Raw genomic sequence first — 16382 nt, 5'->3', positions numbered from 1 at the left:
GAACGAATTAATAACAAATTAATCAGAATCCCTATCGTACTACACAAAATTGCGTATAGGATATGAATCATTCTCCTCATGTTTCACAGTTTGACACATAGATACGTGCAACAATAGCAGATAAGTAGATATCAATCATTGGACTACAGTAAAATCAATAGAGATTCAGAAATAACGTACAAACGTAGAGTTAGATATAGATAATACAGAATCAGTACAGTTATAGTATATTCTGTACATTAGAGTACAGACAAATACTCTTACTGTACTGTACTATACTTTTCTTCACTCTGTTTATACAGTTGTATACTGTACTACTTTTGTAGTGACTCTTCACTCTACTCACTGTACTGTACTATCCAAACTGTGAAACATACTTCTATGATAGGTTCAGATTGTCCAGTCCCGTCCATCTGTACGTTAACATCATGGGTAACTGACCAATTTCAACTCTATATCAACGCCATGATGTCCAGGTCGGTCGGTCTCAGTGGTGGAGGATGCTAATAGGAAATAAAAGAGGGGCTCATGGGTAGCAGTAAACTCTGCAAGGTACATTAACTAAGAGCAAGAGAGAGAGAAGAGAGAGAAGCAAGAAAGAGACAAAGAAGAGAAGAGAAGACAAAAGAAGAAGAGAGAAAGAAAGAATTGTCCAGACTCGGACTGTTTTAACACTCTTGGTTTGACCACCAGACAACAGAAAGACAAAGAAAACAGTTATGAGCTGAACATAACAGTATGTCAGTGGAAGGGAGGATAGTAGCATGTGACCCAGCTGTGGTTTGTGACTATTAGGATTTCCCATTGTAGGCAATTCAGTTGCAGTAATTCCGTTACTGATTTGATAACGGAATAACGAGTTTTAATCACTGAATAATTCATAAACAAAATTGATATCAGTAAAAACACTGTAACTAATTGATAGGTCTACCTTTACTTGTTACTTCTGTATGCTTTCATTATCCTCTCTCATTAGGTAGAGACATTTGAAAATATCTTAAAGCGTGAAGATATGTGGGTTTTTGGTAAAGGAATTACAAGGCACAAGGCAATATTTCTTAAACTTACACAAGGTTAACAATTTCTCCAAAACTAAATATATGTGTTGATATTAGTTAGCAGGGGTCTTTACATCAACATCATTGGGGTTTGATGTATTTCTGAAACCTTTTAAGACTTTTTCTGGTAGATGTTTTCTAAGACCCCTTTTCCATCTGTTTACCCACAAATCAAATACATTACTTATGCCAAACTTTTTAAGATGGAAAATTGTTGGAAAATGTATCTATGCCTTTATTTCCCACAAATATAGACTCTTAGCTGTCATTTGACACCCATTTTGATATGCTCCTAAAAACTTCACATGTTGGTGCTAATGGGTCATTTTCAATGGAAATGCCCAGCTAGAGAACAGACAAATGGGCTCCGCAGGAATTCACAGCGCCAACGTCCAATGTTGCCCATCAAAGCGTGGTCATGTCTATTGTTGTTTGGGAAAATGGTGGTTAAAGCATGATCCTCTCATGTCTTTCGCCTTGTGTCAGTAAAGGTCTCTGTGTGCTCCTGGGTGCACTGTCACAGACATGAAATGCTTCTGGGCTTACAAACCAGAATCAATGTCCCTTTGATAGCAGCACGTACAGATGCCCTGCTAGATATGGAGTTTGATCTATGAATCATTACACATCATGAGGGGCTTGAACAATCCACACTGGGTATTGTTATCACATGAAGCAAAATCCATATTTCCTTCTTCAAAAGCAGTGGGTCTAGTTCTTGTTTTTTTATATCATCCAGTAGGAGCCTTTGTTTGTTTGTATTTTATTCTTTAGTAAAAGACTGTGATGGACTGGAGTGATTCCCTGCTAGATGGAGCCAATGATGTATATTATCCCTGGATTGCTGATGCTATGTATTGGCCATTGAGGTGCTTTGAATCCACCGGTCGGCCATATTGGTACTCCCCAGTCCTCAACAGGAATGAATGAAATTCTACACTATTTCAATGAAATGTTTCAAGAACAAAATTACATGTATTTAAGTATTTATGTTGTTGTAGTAAGGACAGTAACAGTAGTAATGTCTCAAAATTATACTTTAAGGAAAATGTTTTTAAATCTTTTTATTTTACATTTGTATGTTTATCTCACATAATATAATTTAAAAGTATGCATTAAGGTGTCCGTAATAGAATAAACTTGGCAAAAACAAATGTAGACATTAATGAATTAATTTCTATAGCTTCCAAAATATTATTTACAACGGCGGGGCAGTGCCAAGATGGATGCGCGGTAGCTTCAGTCATCTAGTTTATATATAAATCATTGGATGAAGCGCAGTAGGCATCAACCCTGGCTCACCCACTGGAGGAGACATAAGAAGAGATGTGGCAAAAGTGAAACAGCTCTGCTCTACTTTCCTCCCAGGGAGGAGGGAGAGGTGAAGGAGGGGAGTCGTCTCTCAACACCTTCCTCCCCCTCAGAGTTTGAACTACATATTGATAATATCAGTGTACACCATCAGGGCCTCTCTGTCTTTCCACATATACCCAGACAGTAGAGAGCAGGGAAGAAGTGTTGATGGGAGGTGAAAAAATGCTATGATGATGTTATCAGCCTCTGAATGTTTCCATTTCTATTAGATGCCTCTACTTAGCTCTCAGCTGTTCCTATATTGCACTTTTGGGGGGTTGTCTAAATACTTGGTACAGAGGATTGTGATACAGGAAGAAGTGTGAAAGTGAAGTAGCTATAAGGAAGGAAGGAACACAGAGGCAGACAGGAGTGCTGGGTTACGTTCTGTCAGTGCTGCAGGCCTCTCCTAGGGAAGACACTAATAGCCAACCTCCAGCAGGGGCAGTTTAGCATATGAGAGAGGCTTGAACCATTTCAGATCTCTTTTATCCTTTTAGGGCCCACCAATAGAGAAATACATTTGAGACGGGAAGGAAGCTGAGACCTTTTTTCTCTCCTTTAAAGAGAGGTGGCATAGATCTGTTGCTCAAGACTTCTAAAGATCAAAGGCTATTTTCTGTCTGATGTATTTGTCTGTTTTGGGGCTCATGCTCAATTTGTACTTTAGGGTAATTTGTGTGCATTACAGCCTCGCTCCCTACACCACGGCACCATGGCAGTGTCAGTAACAGGCAGGCATTGCTGCCATGCAAATGGTGGCGCGATTAGTGAAGCCTCTTTATAGCCCCCCTCAGATAAAGTGTCCCGCCCGGCCCTCAACCCCATCCACCATAAATTGTTCTTCTTATTTACTTGTCTGCCGTGTGTGTGAGCTCTCTGCTGGGAGCTGGTGCAGCATGGGCTCCCCGTCGGCCCGCTCAATTGGCCAGACGTCCAGGAAACACTTATTTTTGTAAATGTTATCTCTTTGATGGCTTTGCCTCTCTCCCTCTKCTTCTCCGTCTCTCCCTCCCYTTTCTCTTGGAGTTCCTCATTAGCTTAGGCTCAGGAAGCTTTTCATCATTTCAATTAATTACAGRGCTCAGTATAGTAGACCGGCCGGACCAGCGGTTTACTGAWTGGTCCMCCTTTTATGCCCCGCACGCCRGTCACCAGGCAACTGATCATAAAAGCCCTCGCTTACAAAATAGGATCAATCGAAATGACAGGCTTTTGTCCCCTTTTTTATGCATTAATTGGAAAGAGTTTAAGCTTTGTTAAGTTATAATTTATTTGAATTCTGGGGCCCATTCAGGCTCTGAGTCTGTAATTGACCTGGGTAACCCTGGGGGATCAAGAGAAGCACGGTGGGGTGTTGGGTGGAGAAAAGGAGAGGCCAAACATGAAGAGTGAAGGTGAAAATAGACAAATAGGTACAACTTCATTCTGACTACCATTTGTGTGTGTTTTCTATACATACAGTATCCCAGACAGCTACATTGTAGAACCTCCCCTGCTTCAGGATTTTAGCACTACTTTTTAACTCTGTGGTTGCCATGGTTAATGTCCCTCCCAGCCTAACGCTGGGATGTTGAATGAGAGTTTATAAAATAGAAGATTGCAGGGGCTGTCAGGGATAAAAGAAGAGCAGAATGGAAGAGAGAGAGAGGCTACCTGTAACAACGCTGCAGGGCTGTCATCTGCGTGAACGTAACTATCAGTTCCTCTTAAATCAAATCGAAGGTTTTGTATTGAAGTCAATGTACCCAAGCGAGTGCTATTGAGGCTACTGTAAATCTTCATTGCAAAACAGTGTGTTTTATTCAGTTATTTGGTTACGTGAATACATTTAGTATAGTTTTATCTAAAAAGAATAATGTTTCACTATTAAAATGTTTCTGAAATTCACTGAGTAGGATTGTCCTCCCCTTCCTCATCTGAGGAGCCTCCACTGGCATTGAGAATATATAATTGTAGTATTCCCTGGCATAGTCAATATCCAAGATATTCATAAATTCCTCAAGATCAAAAAGGATGCCACTACTTTGCCTTGGAGCAATCAAATCAAATCACATTTTATTTTTCATGTGCGCCGAATACAACAGGTGTAGACCTTACAGTGAAATGCATACTTACAAGCCCTTAACCAACAATGCAGTATTAAGAAAATACCCCCAAAAATTATAATAAAGTAACAAATAATTAAAGAGCAGCAGTAAAATAACAAAAGAGAGGCTATATACAGGGGGTACCGATACAGAGTCAGTGTGAAGGGGGCACCGGTAGTCGAGGTAATTGAGGTAATATGTACATGTAGGTAGAGTTATTAAAGTGAAAGGGGGGGGGCAATGCAAATATTCTGGGTAGCCATTTGATTAGATGTTCAGGAGTCTTATGACTTGGAGGTAGAAGCTGTTTAGAAGCCTCTTGGACCTAAACTTGACGCTCTGGTATCGCTTTCCATGCGGTAGCAGAGAGAACAGTCTATGACTAGGGTGGCTGGAGTCTTTGACAATTTCTAGGGCCTTCCTCTGACACCGCCTGGTATAGAAGTCCTGGATGGCAGGAAGCTTGGCCCCAGTGATGTACTGGACCATATGCACTACCCTCTGTAGTGCCTTGTGGTCGGAGGCCGAGCAGTTGCCATACCAGGCAGTGATGCAACCCATCAGGATGCTCTTGATGGTGCAGCTGTAGAACCTTTTGAGGATCTGAGGACCCATGCCAAGTCTTTTCAGTCTCCTGAGGGGGAATAGGCTTTGTCGTGCCCTCTTCACAACTGTCTTGGTGTGCTTGGACCATGTTAGTTTGTTGGTGATGTGGACGCCAAGGAACTTGAAGCTCTCAACCTGCTCCACTACAGCCCTGTCAATGAGAATGGGGGTGTGCTCGGTCCTCCTTTTCCTGTAGTCCACAATCATCTCCTTTGTCTTGATCACGTTGGGGGAGAGGTTGTTGTTCTGGCACCACACGACCAGGTCTCTGACCTCCTCCCTATAGGCTGTCTCGTCGTTGTCGGTGTTCAGGCCTACCACTGTTGTGTCATCTGCAAATTGAATGATGGTGTTGGAGTCGTGCCTGGCCATGCAGTCATGAGTGAACAGGGAGTACAGGAGGGGACTGAGCACGCACCCCTGAGGGGCCCCTGTTTTGAGGGTCAGCGTAGCGGACGTATTGTTACCTACCCTTACCACCTGGGGGAGGCCTGTCAGGAAGTCCAGGATCCAGTTGCAGAGGGAGGTGTTTAGTCCCATGTTCCTTAGCTTAGTGATAAGCTTTGAGGGCACTGTGGTGTTGAACGCTGCGCTGTAGTCAATGAATAGCATTCTCACATAGGTGTTCCTTTTGTCCAGGTGGGAAAGGGCAGTGTGGAGTGCAATAGAGATCATCATCTGTGGATCTATTGGGGCGGTATGCAAATTGAAGTAGGTCTAGGGTTTCTGGGATAATGGTGTTGATGTGAGCCATGACCAACCTTTGAAAGCACTTCTTGGCACAGACATGAGTGCTACGGGTCGGTAGTAATTTAGGCAGGTTACCTTAGTGTTCTTGGGCACAGGCTCTATGGTGGTCTACTTGAAACAAGTTGGTATTACAGTCTCAGACAGGGAGAGGTTGAAAATGTCAGTGAAGACACTCGGAGTACATGTCCTGTCTGGCCCTGCGGCCTTGTGAATGTTGACCTGTTTAAAGGTCTTACTCACATCGGCTGAGGAGAATGTGATCACACAGTCGCCTGGAACACCTGATGCTCTCATGCATGTTTCAGTGTTACTTGCCTCGAAGCGAGCATAGAAATAATTTAGCTCGTCTGGTAGGCTTGTGTCATTGGGCAGCTCTCGGCTGTGCTTCCCTTTGTAGTCTGTAATGGTTTGCAAGCCCTGCCACATCCGACGAGCTAGAGAGCCGGTGTAGTACGATTTGATCTTAGTCCTGTATTGACGCTTTGCCTGTTTGATGGTACGTCGGAGGGCATAGCGGGAGTTCTTATAAGCCTCTGGGTTAGAGTCCTGCTCCTTGTAAGCGGCAGCTCTACCCTTTAGCTCAGTGCGGATGTTGCCTGTAATCCATGGCTTCTGGTAGGGGTATGTATGTACGGTCACTGTGGGGACAATGTCATCGATGCATTTATTGATGAAGCCAGTGTACTCCTCAATGCCATTGGAAGAATCCCGGAACATATTCCAGTCTGTGCTAGCAAAACACTCCTGTAGCTTAGCTTAGCTCAGAAGGAGGGGTACATGTAAAGAATACTGGCATGTTAGCCAGCCACAGAGCTAAACAATAAGACTATACTTATTCAGTCAGACACCCAGACAGCCCTCTGTGGAGAGTGGTGAGTGTGTTGACACATTGTAATAGCTTTAAAAGGTTTTTCCAGGTATTGGGCAATGGTGTGTGTTTCTAGGTATTGGGCAATGGTGTGTGTTTCTAGGTATTGGATGATTATTATTATGTGTGTATGTGGGGGGAGATGTGGTTGGAGGATACAGTATATATCCTCATGTTTTTGTCTGTGTTGGGGCTCATGCTCAATTTTAACTTTAGGGTAATTCTTCTGCTGCTATTACAGCCTCCCCACACCACAGCAAGCCCAGTGACAGGCAGGCAGTGTTTCCTGCAAAGAGTGGTGCGATTAGTGAAGCTTCACCCACTGGGCACAGACGTCAGTTCAACGTCTAGTTTTGATTTACATTTGTCAAACGTGAATTCAATGTGAAATCAACAAAACAATTCACCGTGCCATCAGCAGGGACCTGGGAATTTGTCAGGATCAGAAGACATTTGCAAGGAGCAAAGCCCAGGTAAACAATGTAAAGAAAACCAGCCTCAGTCTTCTGTTAACCCTGGGATAGAGTTTTACTTTTCAGAGAGACAATTACACAAGTGTTTATACCAAACGCACCAGAATGGCTTTCCAACAGGTGTTGAGTGTTGAGTGGTCCAGTCTCAGTCCTGACTTAAATTTGCTTGAAAATCTGAGACAAGGTTTGAATATTGCTGTCCATCAATTATTCCCAGCTAAAATGTACTGAGTTTGAGCAATTTTTACAAAAAACAATGGACCTATGTTGCCCTAAGAGTTGTGCAAAGGTAGAATATTACCCATAATGATTCACAGCAGTAATGACTGCCAAAGGTGCTTCCACCAAGTATTAACTCTGGGCTGTGAAGACATGAAATCAAGACATCTTAGTTTTTATATATTTTTATATATTTTTACAGCTTTCTTTAACCTTCATTGTGTAGATCTGTGGGGGAAATAAACTAATTGAATCTCTTTCTACATGTTAAGAATAATGCCATGAAAGTCAGCCACAGAGGTAAACAATAACACTATGTAGAGTGGTGAGTGTGTTGGCAGCATTGTAACAGCTTTAAAAGGTTTTTTCCCAGGAATTGGGCGATTTTGTGTGTGTGTTTCCAGGCGTTGGTTGATTATTATTGTGTGTATGTGTGGGAGTAGTTGGAGGAGATGCTATTCCGTACCCCTCCCATTCATACTAGCCTCCTGACTGGGTGGACGCTGAAGCGCCAGCCTTCCATCTCCCTTGGGTTTCCTTTGTCTCTGGGTGAAACCCCGCCCTCACCCCCCTTCCTCCCTCCACCAGCCTGGCCCGAGCCTTTGAAGCTGCCCTGCTGCTGCACTTCCCACTGACACTCAGCTCAATGACTGGGCTGCACAGGTCAGGAGACTGTCTTAATAGAACCGCAATACACTGGGCCTCCCTCCCTACGGATCTGCTGGGAAATTGGCTTGCAGAGAGAGAGGTAGAGAGAGAGAGGTAGAGAGAGAGAGGTAGAGAGAGAGGTAGAGATAGAGAGAGAGAGAGAGAGAGAGAGAGAGAGAGAGAGAGAGAGAGAGAGAGAGAGAGAGAGAGAGAGAGATTGTAGACCACACCAGTGTTTTTTTTTCTTCACAATTTGGGTAGATATAAGGTAACAGATACTTTGTAGACAGACACATAATGAGAGTAATTCTCCTAATGGAGCTAACAACCACATGTCTCAGTGCTCAGAGAGTGATCTGTGATGGAGGCAGGGTAAAGGTGCCCGCATACTAGGCTCGTGTTGCTCCTAGCAGAACTAGGAAGCAAAGCGAATGCCTGTGCCTCGCATACACCCATAAAATACCTTCGCTGGAAAAATTAGAAAAGAACAGCAATAATACTGTTTGCAACAACATAGCCAGTATGCATTTTCTCAAAATAGTCCAAAATGTATCTAAGATAAATCAAGAAATCTGTCATAAATTTTGAAGTTGTTGCCAAGGAGGTCTTAGTTAGATATTTCGTGCAGTATTTCACAAGTGAAAAAACTTGAATGGAAACTAGTCATCTCTCATCGAATGACTACAATAACTTAATTGAAGAATCCCGTCCATAGTTCCCACTTCTACTTGGAGTAGTACTGTTGACCAATCACCGACGAAGGGGCGTAGTCTTCGTCTACCGAACTTCGACTTGCCTAAAGATAAAATGTGTGTGCTCAAACAGACGGAAAAAAACCTGCCGAACACCAAAACAAACAAAAACGCCACAAAATGTCGTCAAAATATATGCGCTGTTTGGACTGACCTTTACCCATGTCATTCTTCCTGTCTCTGGTGACTGCTAATTCTCTCTGGGGACTGCGCTCATCCTTCCTTCACTCACTAAAATAAATACATCTAATTTCTTTACATGCACACACACACACACACACACACACATACACACACACCAGTATTCTGTTCCCACTCAGGACAGCGTGCCCCCGCCCCCTTCCCAGCCTCCTCTCCACTCCTCTCCCCAGGCACAGTGAGAGAGGTGCTGCTGAGATCTCCTGCCACTGCCTCTGCAATTCACCTCAGTGAGAAAATGCAACATGACATGCCCCTCTTTTCCTCTTTACCAAAGGCCTACGTCCCTGCTTGGAAAACAGACATATATAGCATTTTAAGGACCAATGTGGTTAGCGCTGTGCAGATTACTGTGTCTATTTTACCCTGCTGTGCATGGTCATATCTCTCTCTGCTCTTGAGAGACTGAGGTATAATATGATTTCTCTGACTGTAATGCTGAGCTGGGCTGAAGGGCTCAGAGTCTTCACAGGTGTCTATCTAATCTACCTCCCAGGTGGAGAACTCAGATCTGAGTTAAATTGATGCCAATGTGGTCAAGATAAGTTGGATCATTTCATTATTTAGCTTTATGAAGTCATGTCAGAATATACCAAGCCCATTTTCTTTATTTGGCCCTATACATACATGTCAGGGGATAACCAACTTTAAGAATTCCGTATGATATATCTTCAAGTGCATTTAGCCAAGGGACATATTACTGTGAAAAATTATTATGAATATTTCTTGGCAAACAACAGACTTCTGGGAAGGGAAAACAGTCATGGGTTGTTTGTGTAGAAATCATGAGTGATCACATAAGATGTATGTGAAGGCAGTCAATGAGGCGTAATAGATTGAAATAGAACAGCTCAGGTCGAACACAGGCACTGTGATTCATCTGCCAATACTCTCAATGCCTGTTTTAATCTAAAGCAGGACATTGCGGATATGGAAGAGCACTCTCCTCTTCTCTCTCCTAGTGGCTTTCTTGGAAATAGTATTTACCTTGTCTCCATTTGTGTGTGCCTTGGCTCCATTAGGCTTTTGTATCAGAAGGCCAAACAAACAGCCATGTGAAATGAGCCCTAGGAAAAACACTTGAAGCAATTGTACTTACAAACGCCTCAGCTTGCCCAAGTCCCCCAGCGGGATCAAGAAATTTGAATTTTCTATTATTTCTTTAAGATGACACATCGCAGATCTGGGAGCTTCTTTTTTCCTATCCCTTTAGCAGATCATTTCAAGCCCTACATGATGCTGATGTGATACGCATCCGGAAGAAGATAGTGTTGGAATTAGCTCTACCTCAGCTGACAAGCCACAGGAGACATAAAATGGAGGCTTTGCATCTCCATTTCACTCAAAGAGGTGCCCTAGGTAGTGCCCTAGGGTAGGCCATGTGCCAGCCTGCAGTACCTCCAACCCATCCATCCCGCCACCCAGGCTCACTCAGGCTCCGTTCCCCAGTCTGTAGCTGCCAGCCTGGGCTCTCAGCTCCCTCAACTCCCTCTCCCAGCCCTGGAAGGATCCTTGGAACGTTCCCTGGAAGGCCTCTCATTCCATAGAGAGAAATCCTATGGAATGCAACCTTGAGCGGAGCTGCAGAACAACACAATGACCATTAGAGTCTGTTTAGTACTGTATTGTCTGAATGGCAGGAGCTACTGTACAACTGAGCCTGGGCTATGCTGACACAGGTCATGGCATTTCCAGGTGTGCAGAGCAGGGCTATAACAGTCATACTGTATGGGGAGTGGGGGTGTAAACACTATGAAAGCAGCATTGCTCCGTTAGTGTGGCTGGTGGCTGTGGCTTGATGTTATCATGCTCTCTAAATATCTGCTTGTGTAAACAATGCCTCACAGTAAGCTGAAGGAACTTAAAAGAGGATATCATTTACGCATAAAGACCCAAATGCATTGATTGCAGTGCATCGGCTGAACAGCATACTGCCTGGGATATTGAACTGCTCAAACAGAAAGTTCCCTGATTCCTCGCCTCGCTGCTTCATGTTCAACAAGTTTGAAATCCCCTTCATGTGTTTTTCGAGGAGTGATATTATCACAATGGCATTATGATGTATATGTTTTCTATATTTGCGGATCACATTCATAACTGGGAAGTGTAGACGCTCTAATTGCAGATATATGTTTTCTTTCCCTTCTACTTGTGTGCAAAGAAMAGGAAGAGAAATCTGGCAAAGAGCCAGCAACATCAATAACTAATAATAAACGTATTTCAGAGGAGAGAAATTACAGCAGAGAGAGAGAGACACCTGGCAAACAGCTGCATGTCTCAGAGGATAACCTTGTCCTGTCACCCAGGCCTAGCCTCCCACAGCACAGCAGACCCCAGCACTGTTGTGACAGGGGCACTGTGAAAACACAACGACGTGTCTGCAGAGCTGTGACGTGGCCGCCCGCCAGGGGATGGCAGGTATAGGTGTAGCTGAAATCTCTCTCTCTCTCTCCCACAATCTGTAAATCAAAGATGAAGTGGCAATAGCTGTCGCACAGAGACAAGAGCGAGGAGCCAGGCAGTAATATCAGCCCCCCCCCCCTCCCGCTCTCTCTTTTATCTTTCATTCTTCTCTCTCTCTGTGTTCTCTCTCTTTCTTCCTCATTCTCTCCCTCCTGTCTCAAACCGTCTCGCTCTCTCTCATCAGCTATATTTCTCTCCGTCTCTCTCCCCCTCCCTCTCCCCCTCCCTTCTCTGCTAACAAGTTCCATACCAGAGGTGGGAAGAGGAATGTGGCTGATTGACGTGAGATGGGATCAGAAAGAAAAACCGCTGTCACTCAAGCTTCAGTCTCAGTCTCAAGGCTGGTAGAAAGGTCTCTAATGGTTTGGAAGTAAATATTTTAGATGTCAAATTCTTCCAATTCCACTCTCCGCTCCCTCTGTGCAGCTCAACGTGGTCTGGTGGAGATTATTCCTTCCAGAGTGTCCTAAATACTTCTCCCAATTACCCATTACAACATGATTTCAGAAAATGTGTAAATGTGCACATTTGAAGAAAATAGAGCCAGTGTCAAAATATATGTCTTTTCAGTTGTCTTTCTGCCAATCGTTGATGAAAGGCTCTAACCTTGACCATGACCATCAGAGTGTCTGCATGCAGCTGGGTTTTGGTTCAAATTATAAATGCAGGTCCATTGTGGTCGTGGGAGGCACATGATGGGGTGGTATCCTTTTAATGAATTTTGTCTTGGTCCGGATGTCTCTGGACCACTCTAGCCTTTCTCAAACAAACAAAAGAACAGGGGGTCGAGAATTCCTTCTCCCTGGTTTTAAGGCTCATAGGGGGAATTCCTCAGTAATAGAGGTCGGACGTGAGAGGGAAAAGGGCAGAGGTGGGGTCAGAGGTGAGACAAGAGGGCTGTAGTCTGGCCCAGTGTTTTTTTACCAGATTTCCACTGTGTTTTGATTCTGAGGGCCAGTCTGATAGTCTGAAATGTTGACATCTGGTTATTTGGGAATTTGATCTGTGCGTGTGAGCACTGCACGCGGGCATGCACGTGACGTGTGTGTCTGTGCACACGTGTGTGTATGTTTCTGTGCATGTCGGCCTGCCTGCTGGTTTGCCCTGCTAAGTGTCTGTTTTGTGTTGACAGTAAAATACATTTCCCATAGTGTGTGATGGTCCAGATCCACCCATCCCAGTGTTACTGTCCAATGTCTACTCTTGTGTGTGTTCTGTGATGTAATATCTCACTAGGGGCCCTGCCAACTCTCTGTGGCAGTTCTTTCAAAAAGCCCCTCCCCACTGCCCCATCACCACGCTTGACTACACTTGCCTTTACGGACAAAAAAACGCAGTTAAAAAGCTTTACAGGGCCAGCACCATCCACCAATAAAAACTCCCTCTTCCTGTCCTCCCCTTTGGCGGACATTTTGTACAACCTGTGAGATTGGTAAAGACATATAAAGGAGTGAAAGGAAGAGGACGTGGAGTGTCAGGAGGGGAGGAGGAGGTGATAGAGGATGTGTCTGGTCAGACACCGTCTGTCTGTCTACCTGGTGCTGTTCCTGTTTTTGACTCTGTCTGTCTGTCTCTCTGGCCCCACAGCCCCACAGGCCATTCTCTCTTCCCCGCATGACCCCGCAGTCGGCCACATTGTCTATACCAAGACCAGGAAGTGGCGGATGGGCTCTCCTCTCCTCACCTCTTCACATGAACCAGAGGGACAAAACCCAGCCTTAGACCAGAGTGATGGACAGGCAGGAGACAGCGCTAATCTGACACAGAGAGGACAGGACAGGACACAGTCAACTAAGTGCCCCACTCCCTTTCTCTGGGCCTCAGCCGCAGACCCCTTTATGTTGGCTACCTCCGAGAGAGAGAGAGAGTTGCAGCAGCCATTGTTGGGGTGAATTGAAGTCTGTGGAGTGGCTGGGAACAGGGTGAGATGCTGTTCAGAACAAAACCAGGCCCTCTGGTTGGCTCCTCTTTGTGAGGATGACCATAGCGCTATTCTTTCCTGACTGACTGACGGAAGGACTGACTTGCTGACTGAGGCCCCCTTTTGTCATTCCTCACTACTGTGCTCTGCCCTGTCCTGGGTAGGTGGGTGCTTTTCTCTCCCCTCCCACTCCGTGCCCCTTCCCCCACTCTGTCTCTGCATATGCTCAGAAATGGGAAGGTCAGAGGTCAGGGGTAGAGGGGGAGGGTTCAGCTGGAAAACGGTGACCTCTGTGTGTGCACTGGGGCAGAATACCCCTCCTCCCCCCGTAACGCTCCTCCTCCTCTCACTCTCTTCCCATTCCCCAGTCGGTGGGGGGCATCCCCCTCTCCCATGGCCCCAGGGCAGCTGCAGTGACCTTGGCTTTGGCAGTGAATGAAGTGGTCCTAACCTGCCACAGTCCCTGACCCCTTCCCCAAACACCAACACCACGGCCTCCGTTTGGAATTGTGAAAGGCCAGAGCCAAACAAACACTCTCTCACACACAGAGAAAAACATTGATTTGTCACGCTGTCACCAGAGATCTGTTCCAATGGTTTAATGTTTAACGTTAATCTAGGGAGGAGGAAGATGGAGTGAAGGTTAGGTTGTCAATGTTACTACAGTCCTCGTTTACCGTTATATTACTGTCAATGTTGACTACAGTACACGTTACGTTATATTAATGTCATGTTACCTTACCAGTACGTTAAATATTACTGTCATGTTACCTACAGTACGTTACGTATATTACTGTCATGTTACTCACAGTACGTTACGTTATATTACTGTCATGTTACTACAGTACGTTACGTTATATTACTGTCATGTTACCTACCTAGTACGTTATATTACTGTCATGTTACCTACAGTACGTTACGTTATATACTGTCACGTTACCTACAGTACGTTCGTTATAACTGTCATGTTACTACAGTACGTTACGTTATATTACTGTCATGTTACCTACAGTACGTTACGTTATATTACTTGTCACGTTACCTACAGTACGTTACGTTTATATTAATGTCATGTTACCTACAGTACGTTATATTACTGTCATGTTACCTACATTACGTATATTACTGTCATGTTACCTACTTACGTTACGTTATATTACTGTCATGTTACCTCAGTACGTTACGTTATATTACTGTCATGTTACTACAGTACGTTATATTACTGTCATGTTACCTACAGTACGTTATATTACTGTCATGTTACCTACATTACGTTACGTTTATAATTAATGTCATGTTACCTACAGTACGTTATATTACTGTCATGTTACCTACATTACGTTTATATACTGTCATGTTACCTACAGTACGTTACGTTATATTACTGTCATGTTACCTACATGTACCTTACGTTATATTAATGTCATGTTACCTACAGTACGTTACTATTACTGTCATGTTACCTACATTACGTTATATTACTGTCATGTTACCTCAAGTACGTTACGTTATATTACTGTCATGTTACCTACAGTACGTTACGTTATATTAATGTCATGTTACCTACAGTAACGTATATTACTGTCATGTTACCTACAGTACGTTATATTACTGTCATGTTACCTACATTACGTTATATTACTGTCATGTTACCTACAGTACGTTACGTTATATTACTGTCATGTTACCTACAGTACGTTACGTTATATTAATGTCATGTTACCTACAGTACGTTATATTACTGTCATGTTACCTACAGTACGTTATATTACTGTCATGTTACCTACATACGTTATATTACTGTCATGTTACCTACAGTAGTTACGTTATATTACTGTCATGTTACTACAGTACGTTACGTTATATTAATGTCATGTTACCTATAGTACGTTATATTATGTATGTTACCTACATTACGTTTATTACTGTCATGTTACCTACAGTACGTTACGTTTATTACTGTCATGTTACCTACAGTACGTTACGTTATATTAATGTCATGTTACCTACAGTACGTTATATTACTGTCATGTTACCTACAGTACGTTATATTACTGTCATGTTACCTACAGTACGTTACGTTATATTACTGTGATGTTACTACAGTACGTTACGTTATATTACTGTCATGTTACCTACAGTACGTTACGTTATATTACTATCACGTTACCTACGTTGCGTTATATTACTGTCATGTTACCTACAGTACGTTACGTTATATTCTGTGATGTTACCTACAGTACGTTATATACTGTCATGTTACCTCAGTACGTTACGTTATATTACTGTGATGTTACCGACAGTACGTTACGTTATATTAATGTCATGTTACCTACGTACATTACGTTATACTTACATAGTTACGAGTTATATTCTATCTATACGTTACCTACGTTACATTATATTACTGTCATGTTACCTACATTACGTTACGTTATATTACTGTCATGTTACCTACAGCACGTTATATTACTGTCATGTTACTGACAGTACGTTACGTTATATATAATATTAACCTAACAGTACGTTACGTTATATTACTGTCATGTTACGTTATATTAATGTCATGTTACCTACAGTACGTTACGTATATTAATGTCATGTTACCTACAGTACGTTACGTTATATTACTGTCATGTTACTACAGTACGTTATATTACTGTCATGTTACGTTATAATTCGGTCACGTTGCAGTGCGTCCAGCCTACCTTAATATGGTTCTCAATCAGAGGAAACGTAAAACACCTGCCCTGATTTTTTTACCGTTATTTTACCAGGTAAGTTGACTGAGAACACGTTCTTATTTGCAGCAACGACCTGGGGAATAGTTACAGGGGAGAGGAGGGGATGAATGAGCCAATTGTAAACTGTAAACTGGGGATTATTAGGTGACCGTGATGGTTGAGGCCAGATTGGGAATTTAGCCAGGACACCGGGGTTAACACCCCTACTCTTACGATAAGTGCCATGGGATCTTTAATGA

General features: G+C 43.3%; 1 protein-coding gene across 1 annotated transcript in view; it reads left to right on the top strand.

Moving 5' to 3' along the window:
* Positions 1–13838, top strand: part of LOC139028295 (immunoglobulin superfamily DCC subclass member 3-like) — a 35368-nt gene extending 21530 nt beyond the window's left edge. Inside the window, exon 3 of the mRNA XM_070445298.1 lies at positions 13768–13838. Within this exon, the coding sequence (XP_070301399.1) occupies positions 13768–13838 (71 nt within the window). The remainder of the gene's footprint in view (positions 1–13767) is intronic.
* The last annotated feature ends 2544 nt before the right edge of the window (positions 13839–16382 follow it).

The sequence above is a fragment of the Salvelinus sp. IW2-2015 genome, linkage group LG10, assembly GCF_002910315.2.
Source record: "Salvelinus sp. IW2-2015 linkage group LG10, ASM291031v2, whole genome shotgun sequence".
Lineage (NCBI taxonomy): Eukaryota > Metazoa > Chordata > Actinopteri > Salmoniformes > Salmonidae > Salvelinus > Salvelinus sp. IW2-2015.
The sequence above is the reverse complement of the archived record's forward strand: the minus strand, read 5'-3'. Positions and strand labels throughout refer to the sequence as shown.